The 19,074-nt window shown below is 41.5% G+C and overlaps 4 protein-coding genes across 6 annotated transcripts in view; 1 reads left to right on the forward strand and 3 right to left on the reverse strand.

Moving 5' to 3' along the window:
• Positions 1–19,074, forward strand: part of LOC135431325 (hormone receptor 4) — a 48,028-nt gene that overhangs the window by 1,640 nt on the left and 27,314 nt on the right. For both annotated transcript variants that reach the window (XM_064686401.1, XM_064686402.1), the window contains exon 2: positions 2,989–3,137. In XM_064686401.1, coding sequence (XP_064542471.1) covers positions 3,093–3,137 — 45 coding nt within the window. In that variant the 5' untranslated portion in view covers positions 2,989–3,092. The remainder of the gene's footprint in view (positions 1–2,988; positions 3,138–19,074) is intronic.
• Positions 4,450–7,228, reverse strand: LOC135431471 (uncharacterized). Its single transcript, XM_064686623.1, has 7 exons — positions 6,983–7,228; positions 6,140–6,439; positions 5,890–6,086; positions 5,655–5,831; positions 5,332–5,478; positions 5,008–5,271; positions 4,450–4,939 (listed from the first exon to the last, which is right to left on the reverse strand). Exons 1-7 carry the CDS (start codon positions 7,226–7,228, stop codon positions 4,837–4,839), a joined length of 1,434 nt encoding a protein of 477 aa, XP_064542693.1. The 3' UTR covers positions 4,450–4,836.
• On the reverse strand, positions 7,200–10,910 carry LOC135431472 (uncharacterized). Of its 2 annotated transcripts, none has more exons than XM_064686625.1 (7): positions 10,512–10,910; positions 10,038–10,334; positions 9,788–9,984; positions 9,553–9,729; positions 9,230–9,376; positions 8,909–9,172; positions 7,200–8,840 (listed from the first exon to the last, which is right to left on the reverse strand). In XM_064686625.1, exons 1-7 carry the CDS (start codon positions 10,725–10,727, stop codon positions 8,738–8,740), a joined length of 1,401 nt encoding a protein of 466 aa, XP_064542695.1. In that variant the 5' UTR covers positions 10,728–10,910; the 3' UTR covers positions 7,200–8,737. The 2 variants fall into 2 exon arrangements, with proteins under 2 accessions (XP_064542695.1, XP_064542694.1); XM_064686624.1 differs by having other exon boundaries at positions 10,038–10,337; positions 10,512–10,909.
• Positions 15,986–16,900, reverse strand: LOC135431594 (serine protease 1-like). The gene is made up of 2 exons (XM_064686807.1): positions 16,650–16,900; positions 15,986–16,590 (listed from the first exon to the last, which is right to left on the reverse strand). Exons 1-2 carry the CDS (start codon positions 16,898–16,900, stop codon positions 16,026–16,028), a joined length of 816 nt encoding a protein of 271 aa, XP_064542877.1. The 3' UTR covers positions 15,986–16,025.

The following is a 19,074-nucleotide window of genomic DNA, read 5'->3' on the forward strand; positions in this document are numbered from 1 at the left end:
AATGCCAGCTTAAAAGCCGCCGATTAGAGGCTTACTGTGGCATATTTTGTATCAGCTGCTGTTTCAGTGAATTGTTTGGGATAGTAACTAAGTTTTTTTATTTTAAGAAGAGTTCAAAACGTTTACTTGCCCCTTGACTCGAATTGAAGTCAATGTACTGCGGAATGAAGATTTTATTTAAAATCGCGAGTGTTTGCAGACCTAATGAGCGAACAAACAGAAATAACTCAATGACTCTTCAAATACATCAAACTGTTATGGTACACAAAGTCCTAAGTGATGCGCAAAAGGGTGAACGCATTAATCAAGCACATAAATAATTAATGAGGCTACTTTCGGTCGAGATAATCGAACTCAATGCTAGAATAAATTTGCTTGCTAAGCAGCCAGAAGAGGGGCAACAGCAGCTACCAAAAGCAACTCGTATTGTCTGCTATATTAATAATAAATAATAAGTAAAAAATATTTTATTTGATATGTTAACAGGGTATGCTCGGGAAATAAGCCATGCCAATTATTTACTTACCCATATATTAAGTATACGCAATTCTTTTACTTATGTTCTTCATTTCCCAATCTGAATGGAATTCCGACTCCAAAATGTAAAAGCCTGAATATTTGTAGTCGAATATATTGTGGTTCTTGTCACGTCTTGCCTGCAATTGGCTTAGTCGACTGCCGTTGCCAAGTACGGCAAAATGGAATTGGAATTTGGCAGTTTGTTCTGCTTGTTTTTCGTTGGGGGAAGGAGCGAGGGAGGAGCATGGCGCATGGCGCATGTCGCCTAGTCCTGATTGTAATTACTTGTGCAAAGGCACCTGCCGGAGTTGAGATTCGCTGAAGTTGAAATTCCTTGTGTTCCTGGAAGGCAACATTGAAATCTGATTAGCTATTGAAGTAAATTGATTTAATTGATTAGCGTGCATTTTAATTAAGTAATTGAAATGACAATCAATATGGCAATGCCTCACTAGTCGCTGCAAGCAAACTGCCAATCGTTTACCTCATAAATCTGTCCCCGGCGCCATTTACTTGTCAGCCAAATTTATTGTGCATATTTCATGGAATCGGCAGACGGCGGCAATCACCTTTGACAGACGACCTCAACAACCAGCCATAAATGCTGTGACACTCGTATCTTAAGTTACTCGAACAACATCTGCTCCAGGCACGCTTTCAGCTGGATGCTCTTGTTGCTCTACTGCCATGTCATCCATAGCCTTTGGGGGAGGTTAGGGGAGCTGCCATCAGTTCCACACTTAATCAGGACTGTGGCGAGAGGGAAACCTGATCAAATAACATCAAGAATTTAGCTACAATAATGCGCCGCCCTCTGAGCGAAGGGGAAATACGCATCGCTGACAATTTACTTTGATCCTGTTCCTGTGGGCTGGTGTAGCTACCGAGTCGCTGGCAATTGACTGCTCCTTTGATTTATTTGATTGACGGCTGCAACACAAACTGCCGACAGCTCCACAGCTCCACAGCCCGAAACTCGCATCTTTCGCTCGGCGCGAAGGATACAAGTTTTTCTGTAAACAGTGCGGTTGCCTCTTTGGCAGCTTGTTTGAGAGGTGCAAACAAGTCAAAACTTAAGATAACGGGCTGTAGGTAAATAACAAAGTACCTCATGTTTCCCGAGAAAATGCTTTAATGCTATGCATTAATTACTAGCTCACCAAATTTCCCCCTATATACTATCTTTAGTCTGTTACATGCCTTCAGAGTTCCTCGTTTCTTTAATGCTATTTTGAATGGGCGGAAATGGAATTGATTTCTTTGGATATCTCAGCCTTTTTTCCCTTGCATGCAAATCGACATGCTTCGAGATTTATGGCCATAAATTATAATGTAATAAAACATGTCTTTAGTCCGTTGTCTGTGGCATAAAATTCAAAGCTGGCCTGGAATAATTGACGGCACATTAAATGGTAATACATAAAGTTGTTTCTCTCTCTCTCTCTCGCTCTCTCTGGCCCAGTCGCGTAATTTGTTTGTGCAGAGTGCCCTAAAACGGAAATTGAATTTTATAAACTTTGGCCAGCCGATGAGTGGGAGCAATTAATACACTACCTTCTGGGCGCCTGGTTGCCTGGTTGCGCCTGGTCGGCGGTAGCGAAAGGCTTGGCCTTCCCTCTGTTGGCAGCGCGGATGTGAGAAGTTGACTGAAGTTGGCTAAAGTTAGTACGGAATCAGGTCGATAGCGATGCGTCAGCTGGGGAAACCCAAAACCAAAAACTTGCTATATACTTCGTAGGACTAAGGAGGACCAATAGAAGGATGGGAAGATGTCAAAGCTGTTGCCGTGTTGCTGTTGTGTCGAGTTTGAGCGGCTGTTTCTGTTGCTGATGTTGCTTTTCGTTGTCATTCAAGTGTTTTAATCAATTCTGATTTAATTTTATGCCCAATTAAGTGTGAAAAGCGTTTGATGTTGGGCACAAGCATTTTCCCTCCACCTCCACTTCCTCCACTTCGTCCTCTTCCTCATCCTCCATCCTCCATCCTCCATCCTCCATCCTGTGCGCAGCTTGCGCCAAGGGGCACGCAACCGTGAGCATTGAATATGCCACATCTATGGCCCTTAACGAGATGAGGCAAACGATTTGGATGCGATGTCGGGACACCCTACACACATAGGAGCAGCACGGTTCACTACCCTCGACTCGACTCTCTATTATGAAAGCACTCATCCACACTCGCACACACACACACACGCACAAAAATAAAACGCTCATCAGACAGTCCTTCCGCAAATGTCACACTTAAGTAAATTTTTGGCTATAAGTAGATGTTGCTGCTGCTCTCTCTCTATCTATCTGATATAACCTGCACACCTCTCACCTCTGCTTCCGCTTCCGCTTCATGTATCTTCAGCTCAATGTGACTATATACTATCCAATTCTGCTCGTCTAGTCGATGGTAGCCGCTTGTTGTCGTTGCCTTGTAATCTATCTCTTTAACAATGGTTCAACTCTCTTCCTATGACAGAAACGAACATTGTTGGCTAAGCGTTATCCAATAATCTTTATCAACAGCAACAGCAGCAGTCCGACTCAGCCTCAACCCCAAGCATTTTGGAAGCATTAGTCTATATGACAGCCGATCCGATCTCCTTATGCTTTTGGATATGTCTACAGGTAACCACAGCGAAAGCAAATATCATATATACGAAATAGGTCGAGCTATAAAAATGTTGAACAATGAGAAAAAGATTTTAATTGGACTAAAGACAATTGTAAATACTCTTTCAGAAACATCTAAATTAGCCTTATTTTTTGGGCTCTGGCAAGGGCAATTGTGTAATTACCCACACGATTGTACCAAAGTGGCCCACACATAAGACCATATATTTTTTCTTATTACTTAGCTTACGGGGTAGGTAAGGTTTTATGGGTGATTCTGCGCCTCAGGGCGTGGCTGCTTGGACGCAGGTGTGTGAGTGGCATAAAGCAATTTCGTTGAAAATATACGAGCCTCCGTCTTGGATGCCCGTATGAATGCCACGGTTTAGGGTTATGGTAAGCTAACTGGGCAGGTTTAGAAGTTATGGCTTTCATCTTGGAAATTCATTTAACATGAATATTTTGCCAGTCCTTGTGTCTGACGTGTGCTTGTCCACATTCACATTTTGTTTAAAATACATTTATTTCTTCTTTTTTTTTAATCGATTTAGATACATACATTAATTTCGCTATACATGCTTGTGATTTTGGGTGTCGGAGATTGTCGTAAGGCTCGTAAGACTCAAGCTCTGGAGCTAGCTTTGAACAATAAAAAACCCAAATTGTCGAAGTTTAAAAGTGGTTGTGTAGTGTTCGCATGTAAGACGAATGGACTTCCCGTTAATTGTGTTTAACATTAAGTCAAGTGTTGACGGCTACGTAATATGAGCTTGTATTGTACTCAAAACTTTGCTAATTTCTCACTTTTCTATGGTGCGTCATAAGTGTGTTAAAATTGTGGGATTGTTCACTTTGAATTTACAATTCAGAATGTAACAATATTCACTTTGTATTTGTGTGGATGAACATGTTTGGATTGCAGAAACCACAAACTAATCTTAACTGTAACATGTAAATAAAAATATCACTGGCACTGTCACTAAATCAGCCCAGCGTTCAGAGGGACAGCCACCTTTTAAGACCACTGCCTACTAATTGTTGCACACACATATTCGCGCCATGCTGCGAATTAATTTTTTTTTAAATTTTGTTAGCATGTGACAATTTTTTAAGGCTTTTCTTTATGTATGTAAATAATTTCTTTTCTTTTTTTTTTTTTTTGGTTAATTTTACGTCGTATTTTGTAGAAATTTGGTTAGAGAGAAGTCTTTTTATATGCCAAAATGAGCCTTAAAAACTAAAACGCTGGCATCATTTCATCTGCCAAAAGGGTCAGCGTTTTCAAATAGTAGGCAGGGCAGTGGACTCGTGTCCCAAAGTTGGTAAATTTTTTTTTCCTTTTTTTTTTTTTACTAAATTCTCACTGATATATCAAAAAGTTAGAGTATGAAAAGATAACTAAAAACGAATTCCCTTTTTGGTTTCGTTGCGCTTACGTCGAGTAACGAAAGACATCCAGAAGCTACCCAACCACGCAGAGATTGGGTCTTAGGTCTTTTATGTTATACATATGGTCAGAATGTCGTTAGCGTTGCTCGCGCCTATTGCGAGCCTTTTTCAAGTTTGAAGCTTTTTCTGTTGTTAATATTATTTTTGGTTATTACTCTCTCCACGCTACGGCAGCGCAACAGTCCCCAAAACTGTCTAGATGTTGTCTGTTTATGTATATGTGTGTCTTTTGTGAGTGTGCGGTTGTGTTTAAGACGAGGGCAAGTTAGTAGACAATCAGCAGGTTGTTTTCGTTAAATCCCGCCGAGTGTCCAGCATTTCGCACTATGAAATTCGATCCATCGAAGTGCATGCGCTTCTCATTGCGACTGCAAAGGGAAAATAAAGAAAATTATATGTAATAGAATTTGTTGTGTCACTAGAAATTGATGCCCACCGCAAGAACAGATGCGAGGTCTTGCCCAAAGAGGCGGTGCAGTGGATGCCAAGGGTGGTTAAAGTGACTGATCCATTGCCAGGGCTAGTGCGAATGAGGCCCTTGTTGTGTTGGCGAGTCACCTTCACCAGGCCATCAGCGGCCTGAATAATGCGAAAGCCGTTGATGTCGTACATCTCGGTGCCGTCGTCTGCGCAACTGTACGATGACTTGGCAATCACCTCCTGAGCATCCGGCACAAAAGAGGGACCGTGGCGTGAGTCGCTATTGAAAGTGTGTTGTTCAGTTAGTATAAGCTTCAATTAGTTCTACTCTGCTACTCACTCATAAAACACTGCCAGAGTGTAGTCCTTGGTCAGGTCAGTGAAAGTGTCGGTTGTGGTGCGTGTTCCAGCGGTGTCTACCAGATAAATTAAAGCGCAAGATTCGCTAGTGAAGCTCACTCCCTTGTACCACATTTTGGCGTAGCGCCTGTAGGAGTCAAAAAGATTATATTAATAAAACGTTATCGCTAAAATTGTTCTAGGCATAAATCACAATTAAAAACATGCACTTCCATTCAAAAAATGATCTACAGTTAAGTGCTGATCGATTGCTATAGATATCTTCATTATAGACAGTAGCAATATTTTAAATGATTTACTTACACAAAGTTGTTGGCCTTCATGCCGTCATATGTGACAATCTCCACCTTGGAGCCGCTCTGCAGAATCCGGCCATTTGGATGGATCAGAGCAGAATTTGTGCCGTTGCGCGACAAGGACACGGCCACCATGCTGCGCTGATTCAACACGCGCACTGCCTTGTCCAGAGTCATATCAATCCTGAGATGCAACTTATACTTATTAGTATTTCAATTCAACTCACAATTGGGGTACGCACCTAACACCTTCGCGCAGGCGCAGCTGAATCGTGCCGTTGGACATGGCAATCGGACCGGAGCCAGGACAGGGTGGTGGTGGTGGCGGACTATTCTCAAACTCAAAGGTACGCGAACTAACGCGACCCAGAGCATGAGGTGGTGGCGGCATTGGCGACGGGAACTGCTGAGTGTGGTGCATGGGTGGTTGCGGTTGTGGCTAGAAGTGAAGTAGATGTTAAACTAGTCCAGAAGACCTTGGAGTTTGCTTACCTGACAGTAAGCACCAGTCTCATACCCAAAGGGGCCTGCGAAGCGAGCAGTCAACGATTTGGTGCTCAGAACCAAGGGCTCTAAATCTGCAACAGCGGTCAATAGCGGCTGCGACTGGTGCATGCTCATGCCGATGGTCCGATAGGAGCCAGTAGCACCAATGGCATTTGTCTGGCTAGAGCATTCCTTGGCCAGCACAGAAGTATTGGTGCCCACACTGGCACTGCCGCTGTTCAGTGACATGCTGCTCATCCGTGCTGATAACGACACAGCCGTAGTAGACAAGCGCATTGACGACTGCTGCAAGTACAATAAAAATTAGTATACAATTGGCAAACATCTCTTCATCATTCTCGACCAGGAGACGAAAACATCCTTTCCTCATATTATTACAAAAGCGCAGATCCATTGGAGTTATCAAAAGTTGAATATTATAATATATTCTATATACTGGTTTCGATTTACTTTATTTGCCACCATTGAGAAAAAGATAAATTATATATATACTATATATATAATATTATATTAAATATTAATGAGGTCGTGTATTTTGAACTGTGTTAGCAACGGCAAAATATGGAGCTTATTATTTTTAATTTTAATTATTATAATTCGATGACCCACAAATGGATGCAGTCCTGCCGAAAGACTTGCATTTTGACACTTAATTATTTTTTAAAAAACAACAAGATTTAAATGATATGGATTTATTTGGTCCCATTTCTGACATTGAACTTTTCAAAAAGAGTTCCTTAGAACATTTAACACACGCACACACACCCACTGTCAAAAAAACTGTCACACACAGACTGTCAAAAGAAAAGTTTTCTTGGCTGGACTTACCGGCGATGGGTTGTTGTTGGTGTACACCGATCGCTGGCGCACGCCATTGGGAGCTTTAGTGGGCGAGCGCAAGATATTGTTAATCTTGTCGTTCGTCTGGGCACGCGACAAAAAGTCCTCCGCATTGAAGATGCCCACGCGGCCGCTCTTCGGAGTGACAATCGTCTCCGGCTGCTGCTTGGTCTCATCGCAGGCAGCGAGCTGGCACTGCACCTCCTTGGTGTTCGGTTTGGTAACTGGAACCATTTTTTTTTTTTTCGTTCGATGTCTTCTTGTGACTTAAAATTACAGTTACACTTTTATGGGAACGGAGTTGCACGCGGGATGGGAATGCGAAAAACCAAAGATTGCTCGACACAACGACTCAGAGAGAGGAATTTAATTTTTACTTTTTTTATTTTCTACTTTCAAGAGCTCTGCTCACTGCGAAAATTTGTGAAAGAATGAATTGCCACAGCTGCTGTCCTTTAGCTAGTCATCTTTTCTGGCGTGACCGTCGCCTACTTTGCTCCAAAAGCAGCCTTAGCAAAAATGTGTTGGAAAACGCATTTATTCCACCAGCACTTGACAAGTTTCAAGTTGTTGAGCTGTATAATTGGCAATTGTTGTACACTTCTCGGCTGCATATTCAAATTACTGCTTATATTCGACTAAAGCAAAACATTTGTTCCAATATTCTAAACGTGCTTTACTCTCAATACGGATCTGAACTGCCAGTCTGATAGTATCAAAACTTATAATTTGTTACTTATTAATGTGACCAGCATCATGTTCATGTGGAAATACTTCAAACCAAATACAAAATAATGCTGGTATATACATCAAAATACCGTTACACTTTACAGCACTAAGTTTAAGAGCTGATTTTCGAAATCTATGCACAAGGAAAACTAAGCAACCCTTGCAACGCTTAGAAAGTTCCCGAATTTAATATTTTATGACTGATCAATATTAAATAAAGTTGCATAATTTTTTCCGTTCTATATTTATTCTTTTGACGATTTAGTTACATACATAAATTTCGTTTCGTGAAGGATTGTCCTAAGGCTCATTGAGCCTAGGCTGTGATGTATGCACTTAGAACCCCGTATTGAAAAAGATGAGAAATGTGTGTGTGTGTCATGAAAAGCTATTTGAACTTGTAACTAGATTTCTCACTGGCACTGTTACTGTCATAAGATCGGCTCAGCATTCCGAGGGACAGCCACCTCTAAAGTCCACTGCCTACTTATTGTTACACATACATATAGTCATTATATTGACAGTTTGTTGAAGAAAAATGAGCCTTAAAAAGTAAAACCCCGGCACCATCTATTTTGCCAAAAGGGTCAGCGTTTTCAAGTAGTAGGTAGGGCAGTGGATACGTGTCCCAAAATAGGTTTCTTACAAAATTTTCACTGATATCAAAATGTTTGAGTACGAAAAGATAACTAAAACCGAATTCATTTTTTAGTTGCATTGCTTACGTCGCTTACGTCGGGTTACAAAAGACATTCGAGAGCCACCTTATCACCTTAGCCACCTGTCGATTATCCTAATGTGCCTTTTATGGTCAGGATGTCTTTACTGTTCCCCGCGCTTTTTTGAGAGCCTTAATTTTAGTTTAAGTTTTTTTTTGTGCTCTATAAAATTTTTAGTAATTATTCCTCTCTACGCTATGGCAGCGCTACGGTCCCTAAAAACTGCGTTGGATGTTGTCTGTTTTCGTGTGTGTGTGTTTTATGAGTGTGCGGTTGGGATTGAGATGGATGCAAGTTAGTAGACAATCAGCAGGTTGTTTTCGTTAAATCCCGCCGAGTGTCCAGCATTTCGCACTATGAAATTCGATCCATCGAAGTGCATGCGCTTCTCATTGCGACTGCAAAGGGAAAATAAAGAAAATTATATGTAATAGAATTTGTTGTGTCACTAGAAATTGATGCCCACCGCAAGAACAGATGCGAGGTCTTGCCCAAAGAGGCGGTGCAGTGGATGCCAAGGGTGGTTAAAGTGACTGATCCATTGCCAGGGCTAGTGCGAATGAGGCCCTTGTTGTGTTGGCGAGTCACCTTCACCAGGCCATCAGCGGCCTGAATAATGCGAAAGCCGTTGATGTCGTACATCTCAGTGCCGTCGGCTGCGCAACTGTACGATGACTTGGCAATCACCTCCTGAGCATCCGGCACAAAAGAGGGACCGTGGCGTGAGTCGCTATTGCAAGTGTGTTCAGTTAGTATAAGCTTCAATTGGTTCCACTCTGCTACTCACTCATAAAACACTGCCAGAGTGTAGTCCTTGGTCAGGTCAGTGAAAGTGTCGGTTGTGGTGCGTGTTCCAGCGGTGTCTACCAGATAAATTAAAGCGCAAGATTCGCTAGTGAAACTCACTCCCTTGTACCACATTTTGGCGTAGCGCCTGTAATAGTCAAAAAGATTATATTAATATAACGTTATCGCTAAAATTGTTCTAGGCATAAATCACAATTTGGAATATGAACTTCCGTTCAAAAAATGATCTACAGTTAAGTGCTGATCGATTGCTATAGATATCTTCATTATAGACAGTTGCAATGTTTTAAATGATTTACTTACACAAAGTTGTTGGCCTTCATCCCGTCATATGTGACAATCTCCACCTTGGAGCCGCTCTGCAGAATCCGGCCATTTGGATGGATCAGAGCAGAATTTGTGCCGTTGCGCGACAAGGCCACGGCCACCATGCTGCGCTGATTCAACACGCGCACTGCCTTGTCCAGAGTCATATCAATCCTGAGATGCAACTTATACTTATTAGTATTTCAATTCAACTCACAATTGGGGTACGCACCTAACACCTTCGCGCAGGCGCAGCTGAATCGTGCCGTTGGACATGGCAATCGGACCGGAGCCAGGACAGGGTGGTGGTGGTGGCGGACTATTCTCAAACTCAAAGGTACGCGAACTAACGCGACCCAGAGCATGAGGTGGTGGCGGCATTGGCGACGGGAACTGCTGAGTGTGGTGCATGGGTGGTTGCGGTTGTGGCTAGAAGTGAAGTAGATGTTAAACTAGTCCAGAAGACCTTGGAGTTTGCTTACCTGACAGTAAGCACCAGTCTCATACCCAAAGGGGCCTGCAAAGCGAGCAGTCAACGATTTGGTGCTCAGAACCAAGGGCTCTAAATCTGCAATAGCGGTCAGAAGCGGCTGCGAGTGGTGCATGTTCATACCAAGCGTCCGATAGGAGCCACTACCATCGATAGCATTAGTCTGGCTAGACCATTCCCTAGCAATCACAGGAGTATTTGTGCCCACACTTGCACTGCCGCTGTTCAGAGCCATGCTGCTCATCCGAGCTGATAACGACACAGCCGTACTGGACAAACGAGCCGAACACTGCTAAAATAGCAATATAAATTACTCCTCCAATAGTTTCCGGCATTTTATATTTATTAAAACACTAATGGCCGCAAATTAAAAAGCTTAACTAAAAACACGCACTGGCAAACACTTGTAACACACACATACATATGTATATAGATTGTAATGAGGCAGAATTTTTGTAGGATTTACCGGCGATGGGTTGTTGTTGGTGTACACCGATCGCTGGCGCACGCCATTGGGATCTTTGTTGGGAGAGCGCAAAATGTTGTGGATCTTGCCGTTCGTCTGGGCACGCGACAAAAAGTCCTCCGCATTGAAGATGCCCACGCGGCCGCTCTTCGGAGTGACATTTGTCTCCGGCTGGCACTGCACCTCCTTGGTGTTCGATTTGGTAACTGGAACCATTTTTTCTTCGTTCGATATCTTCTTGTGACAGTTACACTATTATGGGAACGCACGCGAGGATGGGAATGCGAAAAACCAAAGATTGCTCGACACAACGACTCAGAGAGAGGAATTTAAATTTTACTTTTTGATTTTCTACTTTTAAGAGCTCTGCTCAATGCGAAAATTTGCGAAAGAATGAAATGTCACAACTATTGTCCTTTAGCTAGTCATCTTTTCTGGCGCGACCGTCGCCTACTTTGCTACAAAAGCAGCCTTATCAAAAACGTGTTGGAAAACGCATGTAGACCACCAGCCCTAGTCAACTGCTCAAGATATTCTGAATGCAAAACTGTAGCATACTTTTGGGCCCAAGCTAAAAATTATTGAATGAATTGGAATGTAGAATGAAAAACCTCTGCCTATCTTCATCTTTACTTTTTTCGTAGTGATTAATTTTGGTTTTTCAAAGCACTTTTCATTATAATATAAATATATTGGCATTGTATTATAAACACTTTGTTATCGGAGATGGAACATAGGAGCTCTGGTCTTAAAGGAGCCACATTGGGTTTAATGGACTTGGCCGCAATATGTCCTCGCCCATGGCAAAAATCATCAGTTTTGTTGCCAAAATTGAAAATTGCTTCGATTGGCGATATTTATGATTGTTCCGGGCAAGAACAGTGCCTGCCTGTGGTTCAGATGCGAATTCTTCCGTGACAAGCGAAAGTGTTCAAAACGTCAATTAGCCAAAGATATTTCATTACGATAAATCCTTCAAGTTATTTGTTTAACTTTGTGGGGTTGGTTAGACGCCCGTGAACTTCTGCTAGCCAAATTTCGTGAGACAATTGTCGCAATTGTTTTTGGCCAATTGCAATTGAGTCTGTTGCTGACACTTTTCTATTGCCGTTGATTTATTACGTTTTGGCCTGGCTAATGAGCGCATTGACTTTTTGCAATGTTTGGCCATCGGCCCACGCAAAAACTGACCATTCAGAACGCATTTATTTTTGCCAACTAAATTTTCATTTTCATTTCAGATTGTCAGCAGCATAGCAAATACAATTTATGTAAAACTTATTTTTGGCTGTGATGCTCATTAAAATGCTGCATTGCATTGCATTGCATATTTAAGTTGCGGCCACGCCCACACATTGCATTGACTCAGTTTTAAGAATCCAAAAATATTGTTTACCACATGCATTGTATGAAAATGAAAAATCTGTTCGGGAATATGATGTACTATAACTATTGTGGGGAAAGGCGGCGTGAGGTGCGGCATTCGCCAGTGAGTGCCAGTAAAATACGGAAATTCGTTTGTAAAGAAGCAATGTTTTATATTTTCCCCGAACAAATTGGATAACCTCCTTTTGCATACACAGATACACTCACGCACACACACACACACACACACACACACACTCGTCTGTATACGTTTCTGTATAAATACAAATTTGTTGACAGGATTTTCAATGCTTTTGCATTTGTGTTTTCGGTTAGTTTAGTTTTAATTGCGGGGTGGAAAGCTCGGTGCGGGGGTCACATTGTTGCCAGTTGCCAGTTGCCATTGTAGTTGCCACAATTGTGAATACGTTTTAATTAACTAGACTACAGCAGCCACAAGTTGCCACAAGCAATGTATTTCCATTTGCCACAGTGCCACGTAGAAAAGCTATGAATTTGAGAGAGTGCCACAAAAATCATAAATTGCCAGAGTCTGTCTTACCTGTGATATGTCAACCGACAGGGGACAAATAAAACAATTTCAGACAAACAGTTGAGATTTAAAACTTGTTATTCTGAAAAGGTTTTTCTTGCGGGAATTTTGCTCAAAACTTAATCCTAATCCATTATTTAATGGCAATTTTTAGTTTGTATTAACATCCATATTTTAAAGGCATGCTTTAAAAAGTCTTCAAAAAATTTGTTATGTGAACCCACCTTAAGACGCGGCCCCACATTTTTTCTGTCGTTTACTTTTACTTATGTTTTTCCTATAATCATAAGCCGATATTATGCAATAGAACGGAAAATAGCCGTTGTGGAAAGTGAGAAAAACTGTAAAACTATTTCCGTGGCGACAACAAATTTATGACCATGTCAATGAACTGTGCACTGTGCATTGCCTCATCGCGGATTTTAGATTGGAGATGGTAAGCAGACGAGTGCTATTGGAATTCATGGGACATGGAAGATGTGCGTCTGTCGATTGCTGACGTCAGGGCGAGGCATAGAGGAAGGAAGGGAGGCGGCACACAGTTTGATAGGGAACTTATGGCAAAATTGAAATTGAAATGACTACTTTAAGCCATTTTTAAATGAATGCATATCGCATTTTATTTATGTATATTCTTTTATGCAATTTGCATTAAAAACAATTACCACAGGCGTAAAGCTTCGCCGACACTTGCTTTTGTTGTGGGCATATGTGAAATTAATTGATTGTCAACATCATCAGAAATGAATATATTTAAGTGTACGAATAAGTGCATATACATATATAAATAATTGTGTGTATGCAAACAAACAGATATGTATGTATATAGGGTGGAGCCATTCTTTGTTGGCAGTTAATGCATTAAACTCATTCTTATATCCGCCATAAGAGGCTGCATTCTAGGCAGATATTAAGCTATTGAGATGCGATTCAACTAATCATATTCCATATCCATAAGGTATATCTATCTTTTGTATACCTTATCATTCATCCTCTCAATATACATATAGAAAACAAAATATTTCCCTATTTCGACGTGGAATTTTTTCGGCTAGATAACATGTGTCTCCAAGAAACCACATCTTAATTTTCATTAACATTGCGGCATTCCAGGCATTTTTCAGCCGTCTCCATTGTCACTCATTCAGTTTTCGACCATCATAAATCGCGTAAAGCTCATGAAACTTGAGTGACTTTTGTTTACACAGCCGTCCCAATGGGCGAGCCATACAAATCCCCCAACATTGAGGCTTGTCGGTTTGTCAAATGATTCATTGGGATTTCCTGGAAGTGCCGAAGCGAGCGCCGCCCAACGAAGACCAACGGACTCTGGCCGCGTCTGGGGCTGCGGCTGGGCCTGGGGATGGGACTGGGGCTGATTCGTGACCAGTTTCACGAAAATAACGCAAAAGTGTGCCTAAGAGCTGCGTCTATACAAATAGGTGGACGCCAGTTCATCTTTTTTAGGTTTGACGTCATCAACTCGCAACGCTTTGCCAAATGTTCCCAGTGGCGCGCACAATTCATGGTTTTAGCTAAGATCCCCTTTCCTGCTCTGCGACGGCGCCTCTGCAACTGCAAAAGGTGTGCTCGTGACTTAAGGGGGGGGGGGGGCTAAGGAGGTGTAGATCTTTCGTAAGATTTAATGTCTGCTGGCGCATTGCCCGTTTTGTCAAGCAAAATTTTACGCTCAATTTAAGCGGCAAACATCTAAAGTGACGTTGTCTTTTCTACTTTGATTATTTTTTCCATAAATATAGGTCAAAAAATGCATCAATAATTAATACGCTTGTCGGAAAAAAGTGTAATAAATTTAAATAAGAAATGGTAGCTGTCCGAGCATATGGAAAACAAACATTTCTGTTTACTCTATTCATGATTTTTTAAATAGAAACACAAATAAATGCTATTCGCTGAGTGCTTAACATTACAATTCGTGAGCTGTCTAATTATCTTACAAAGGTCAAAAAACAATGGATGTGTTTATAAATAGTCGAAGCAAAGCAATCAATTTAAAAATATCCTTCAGACTTCACAGCATAGCTCTATATGTATTTATATATATCAAGGATGATCTTATGTTTAAATAAGGTATATAACTTTTTTTTTATTTGGAGATATCGTATTCCATTTCATTTGCAATGCACAAAAATTTATATTCCCTTAACATTGAAACTTATATGCATTATATATGGGTACTCCCCGCATGGATTCTATAAGATTGCAGACGTGCCTCTTGGGTGCACAGTTCACACCCACCCAAATGAGGAGATGGGGGGATGGGGGGTGTGGGGCAGTCTGTGTGCAAAGGCATAAATCAGGCGACTTTTAGTCTGAGGTTCCGCCTTCTTTGACTTTGCCTTTATCTTTTGTTGTTGTTGCTGTCGCTGACATGCTCGATTTTAAATTTTTTTTTATTATTATGGCTCATTTTTATTTTTTATTTTCTTTAAATTTATAACACATGCATTGCGATTGTGCAATTTGCGAGCTGTCTTCCCTATTTTTTTGACTTTTTTTTGGCGAATGCTCTTTCACTTTTTGTTTTTTTGGCAAATGGGCAACAATAAATTGCATTTATTTTTAGCGCGGGTGGAACAGAGGGGCGCACTTGGGACATGGAAATGGTAACCAATGTACCCAGTGTATTCACAAGGTGTGTGCAATAATAATGACTATGACTTCATTTACCTTAGAGGGCGTAGAATGTCGCCCGACTAAATAGCTTTGCAAAATGGTTGCATAGTTTAAGGTAAAAATGACGCTATGCGACGCCAGCCCCCGAGACTGGCGACAGCCAGAGATAGAAGACAGACAGAACCGGGGGGGATAGTCAGGGAGACGGGAGACGATAACTGAGACGCTGAGGAATGCCAATTGAGTTCTGGACGGGCAGGTTCAATGCACTGCAAGCAGCCAATTCAATTGCGCGAGCAGCCATTGTAATGCCAATTGGGCATTAAACAGAGCCAACTATTGTCCGTCTGTTGCCCCAAGCTGCCCCAAGCTGCCCAGGCTGCGCCGCAGGACCGCAAATTGCTGTCGTCAATGGATAAGCTTAGTGCACGCAGCGACAACTAAATGGGTATAATGGAAATAATGTCGACGCAGTCATTGAACGGAATTTTCTGTTCCCCCCTCCCAACAGCTGGTTGGTAATATCGTGGCATACAAGACTGTCAGTCGCAGCCATTAATATCTGGTTGGCCGCGGGAATGAAAGGTAAACGAAGGAAATTTATAATGTGGCACACACACACACCTTTCAAGCAGACAGCCAAAGCCTCTGACTTGCCACAGACTCGCCTCCTCCCAACAGGGGGCTGGGCAGCGCTAAGGAAAACAAAAAATAAATAAAAAATAAGTGATACAAATGTTGGCCCATATTCCCTTTGCATATTTTACTCATAATACTCTGACCTCGAGGGTGTAAAGGGTATATTACACGCTTAAGGTGAGCTATTGCAACAAAAGAAGTTGAGAAAAATGATTGCAATTTCTAAAATGTGGCCTTTGTCATTCCGGTCGGAGTTTTGGTATAATAAGATACGAGTGAATTGCAGTTTATTCAGTTATTCCCAACCATAGTTAACAGATTTAATAGAATATACCCGTGGTATCCTTGATCCAGTCTAGATAACTGGTGACCCGAGCAAAGCCAGATGGTTCTCCGTACTCGCAGCCATAGACGGAGCCGAAGGAGGTGACGCCAATCAGCTTGCCGCTGTCGATGTGCACCAATGGGCCGCCCGAGTCACCGCTGCATGTGGATTTCTTGTTGGGCGTGGCAATGCAGATGACTTTGCTGGATGCAACCATATCGCTATAGAACTTCTGGCAGGCATCGACAGATATAATCTCAAAGTTGCTGTATTGCAGCGTATCTGAAATATCATAGTTCCACTGAGAGGTTAAGCCCCAGCCGGAGGCAATAGCCTGCTGGCCAGCATAGGTGGAGTACCTGCTGGAAATTGGTGGCAGCTCGACTTTGTTGATATAGGCGCTAAAGGCAATCACTGGCGTGTTGATCAAAGCGATGTCATTGCTAACCGGGCGGGCACTGTAATCCGGATGCTGCACAAATTGTGGGCTCATCGCAACCTGGTAAAGCAAGGCCGACGTGCGCACCGTGGAGCCGTAGAAGATGACCACATTGACGGCGCTGCAATTGAAGCATCCTTTTGTTAACTAGATGCTTCTGCCAGCCATTTGGCTACTTACTCATCCGTGCAATGGGCGGCAGTTAAAACCCATTGATCGCCAATTATGCTGCCGCCACAGAAATATGTTTCCCCGCTGGTCCCGCTGAGGAAACTGAGTCCCACCTGGTATGGGAATTGACCCTCCGCAGCAGGTTGTCCATTCGTGATGCGTCCTTGGACGCCTTGGACAGTGCCCAGGGACTGCACCCCCGAGGATATGGAGATGGCTGCGTTGGCTATAACCAGAGCTACGACTATAAACACTTTCATCAAACACTTTTATCAACCGACGGTCGTTATGGAATTGGAGTCTTTTTTTTTTATGGCACTTATCAGTTAATTGTCAGCTGTTTTCAAGTGATGTACTTTAGCTTATCAATACCCCACACGGTTCGTCCGGTCTTTTTTAACTTAAGCAAAATAAATCTTTATCTCTTCACTTTACCAAGAATACAGCCCGCACACAATTTATTATAAGCACTCGAGAATAAATTGATAAGACAGTTAATTAGTTGGGATTTGAAGTGTGAAAAGCGTTTGCACCTCAGCTAAATTATCATTTTTTTATAATATTAATATTATTGAAAGAGCGTGCCAGTAAATCCCTTTTGGCTTGAAGGTATATACAGATTATTTTATTTAGCTTCCAGTCTGTGTGGGGTATATCACAGTCGAGTATTGTACAGTCTGCATATTATTATTTTTGTAATTATTAAGTATTTATTTCTTTAAATTTAATTATATATTTTTACACTCGCCTAGCTATTTTTTAAATATTTTACAAAATCCAATCAAACTCTTTTTCAACAAAAGTGCGGGTATATCCTAGTCGTGCATTGTTATTTAGACTTGAATCTGCATTTCGACTGGCTTGTTTATTGTCATTTTTTGCTGTTGAATGCTTTGGCAACTGTCAAGTGCTTCATATTCATGTTTTCGGCATCAGAAATTTCAGCAGTACATATTGAGGAACATTCCCGTTTCTGGTTTTGTGCCGTGGCCTTCTCTTTGGATTGGGAACAAGACAATATTTGTTGAACGTAAATTGCTTCCTCAATGAAATGAAATCGAATTTTCCAGACACTTGTACCTTTATGTTTCATGCTTCATAATTTATCAATTATTGTTTTTCGACTTTCGGGGCGTGTATACTTAAGAGCTGCGGTTATTGAGGCGTAGTTAAGTCACATATTGGGGCCACAAAAAAAAAGGAAATGAAATAAAGACCATAATTATTGTTTAACTTTTTGTTGTGTATATGCAGCTTGTCTGGTCCTTGACTGGGAAATAATAACAAATAACTGCATACGTGTCCAAGCATTATTTATAGCTCCAATATATTTGATTGTACTTAATACTAACATGATTGATTAGATGATTGATTGCTTGGGTACACGAAGAGCTGTAATTGAAGATATATGCTGAATTCATTGAGCAATTTTCATCTGTGCATATATTTGGATTTTCTGATGACAAACTAGTCAAGTTTGTGTTCTTTTTTTCCAATGATTGCCTTTGCTGTAATTGGCCAAAACGGATCATGCAGTTTATGGAGATGCGTTGAATGCCAGTTCTTTGATTGAATATCGGAAAATGTTATATGCGGCGCGACGCTTGTTGCTGGCCATTTTCTATCCCAAATTGCAATTGCTGTCTGACCCCTGCAAAACTCAAAAACAGGAATGGGGCGTGGCGCGAGATTTGTTGTTCTTTTCGCTTGTTTTTTGTTGTTTTCATGTCACAGTTTGAGCGCATGACGTGGGTGGGCGGCAGGAGGTGGGTGGGTGTATACATAGCGATTTGTTTGCCATGCAAACATTTTTCGTGCATTTCCAAAGCGCCAAAAGCATGTCAAGGGAGCAAAAGCAACGTCAAATGTCAGCGACAACGACAACGACAACTGACAAGCATTTTACAATTTAACTCATGGAAACTTAAATGCGTTAAGTCAACACACAAACACACACACACACTCACACGCACACACACTAAAGCACTTTGCTGTCAAGAAGTTTTGATTTTTCTTTCTTGTAGAGGGAATCGCCCTACTTACTACCATAAAGTTGTGAGAGGCGCCTTAGTTTTTAATCGATTTCAATTACTTAACGTATTTTCTCAGCGCATTTTAATTAACTTTGTTCAAGCATAAATGAAAATATACCCCTTAACCCTGTAGTTATTTGTTTAGTTGAGAGGTCTTGAAACTAGAGTCCTTGGTCGGAGCTCTGGAGTTGAGTAGAACTTCTTGGCAGTAGCTAAAGCCAACAGCCAACAATCGAGTCAACAATGAATTAGAGTTAATTTTTGGGCAATTAAAAGGATACGTATTCTGGCTGCTGGCCTGTGTTGATTTTCATATTCGCCTGCCTGTTTTTCTATGTCAGTTTTCAACTTGACAACAACTTTGTTGTTTTTGCATTTGGTACGCCAGAAATTGACATAAA

The sequence above is a fragment of the Drosophila montana genome, unplaced genomic scaffold, assembly GCF_035044405.1.
Source record: "Drosophila montana isolate Dmon_TW-CO22-7 unplaced genomic scaffold, ASM3504440v1 contig_3200_1, whole genome shotgun sequence".
Taxonomy (NCBI): Eukaryota; Metazoa; Arthropoda; class Insecta; order Diptera; family Drosophilidae; genus Drosophila; species Drosophila montana.

Coding starts and splice junctions, on each gene's coding strand:
- LOC135431472 (XM_064686624.1), bottom strand. CDS start 10,727: ATGGTTCCAGTTACCAAATCGAACACCAAGGAGGTGCAGTGCCAGCCG. Junction 10,338..10,511: donor CCAACAACAACCCATCGCCG/GTAAATCCTACA, acceptor TTGCTATTTTAG/CAGTGTTCGGCTCGTTTGTC. Junction 9,173..9,229: donor ACTCTGGCAGTGTTTTATGA/GTGAGTAGCAGA, acceptor CACTTGCAATAG/CGACTCACGCCACGGTCCCT.
- LOC135431471 (XM_064686623.1), bottom strand. CDS start 7,228: ATGGTTCCAGTTACCAAACCGAACACCAAGGAGGTGCAGTGCCAGCTC. Junction 5,479..5,654: donor ATGAAGGCCAACAACTTTGT/GTAAGTAAATCA, acceptor TGACTCCTACAG/GCGCTACGCCAAAATGTGGT. Junction 4,940..5,007: donor ACCTCGCATCTGTTCTTGCG/GTGGGCATCAAT, acceptor TTCCCTTTGCAG/TCGCAATGAGAAGCGCATGC.
- LOC135431594 (XM_064686807.1), bottom strand. CDS start 16,900: ATGAAAGTGTTTATAGTCGTAGCTCTGGTTATAGCCAACGCAGCCATC. Junction 16,591..16,649: donor GCCGCCCATTGCACGGATGA/GTAAGTAGCCAA, acceptor CTTCAATTGCAG/CGCCGTCAATGTGGTCATCT.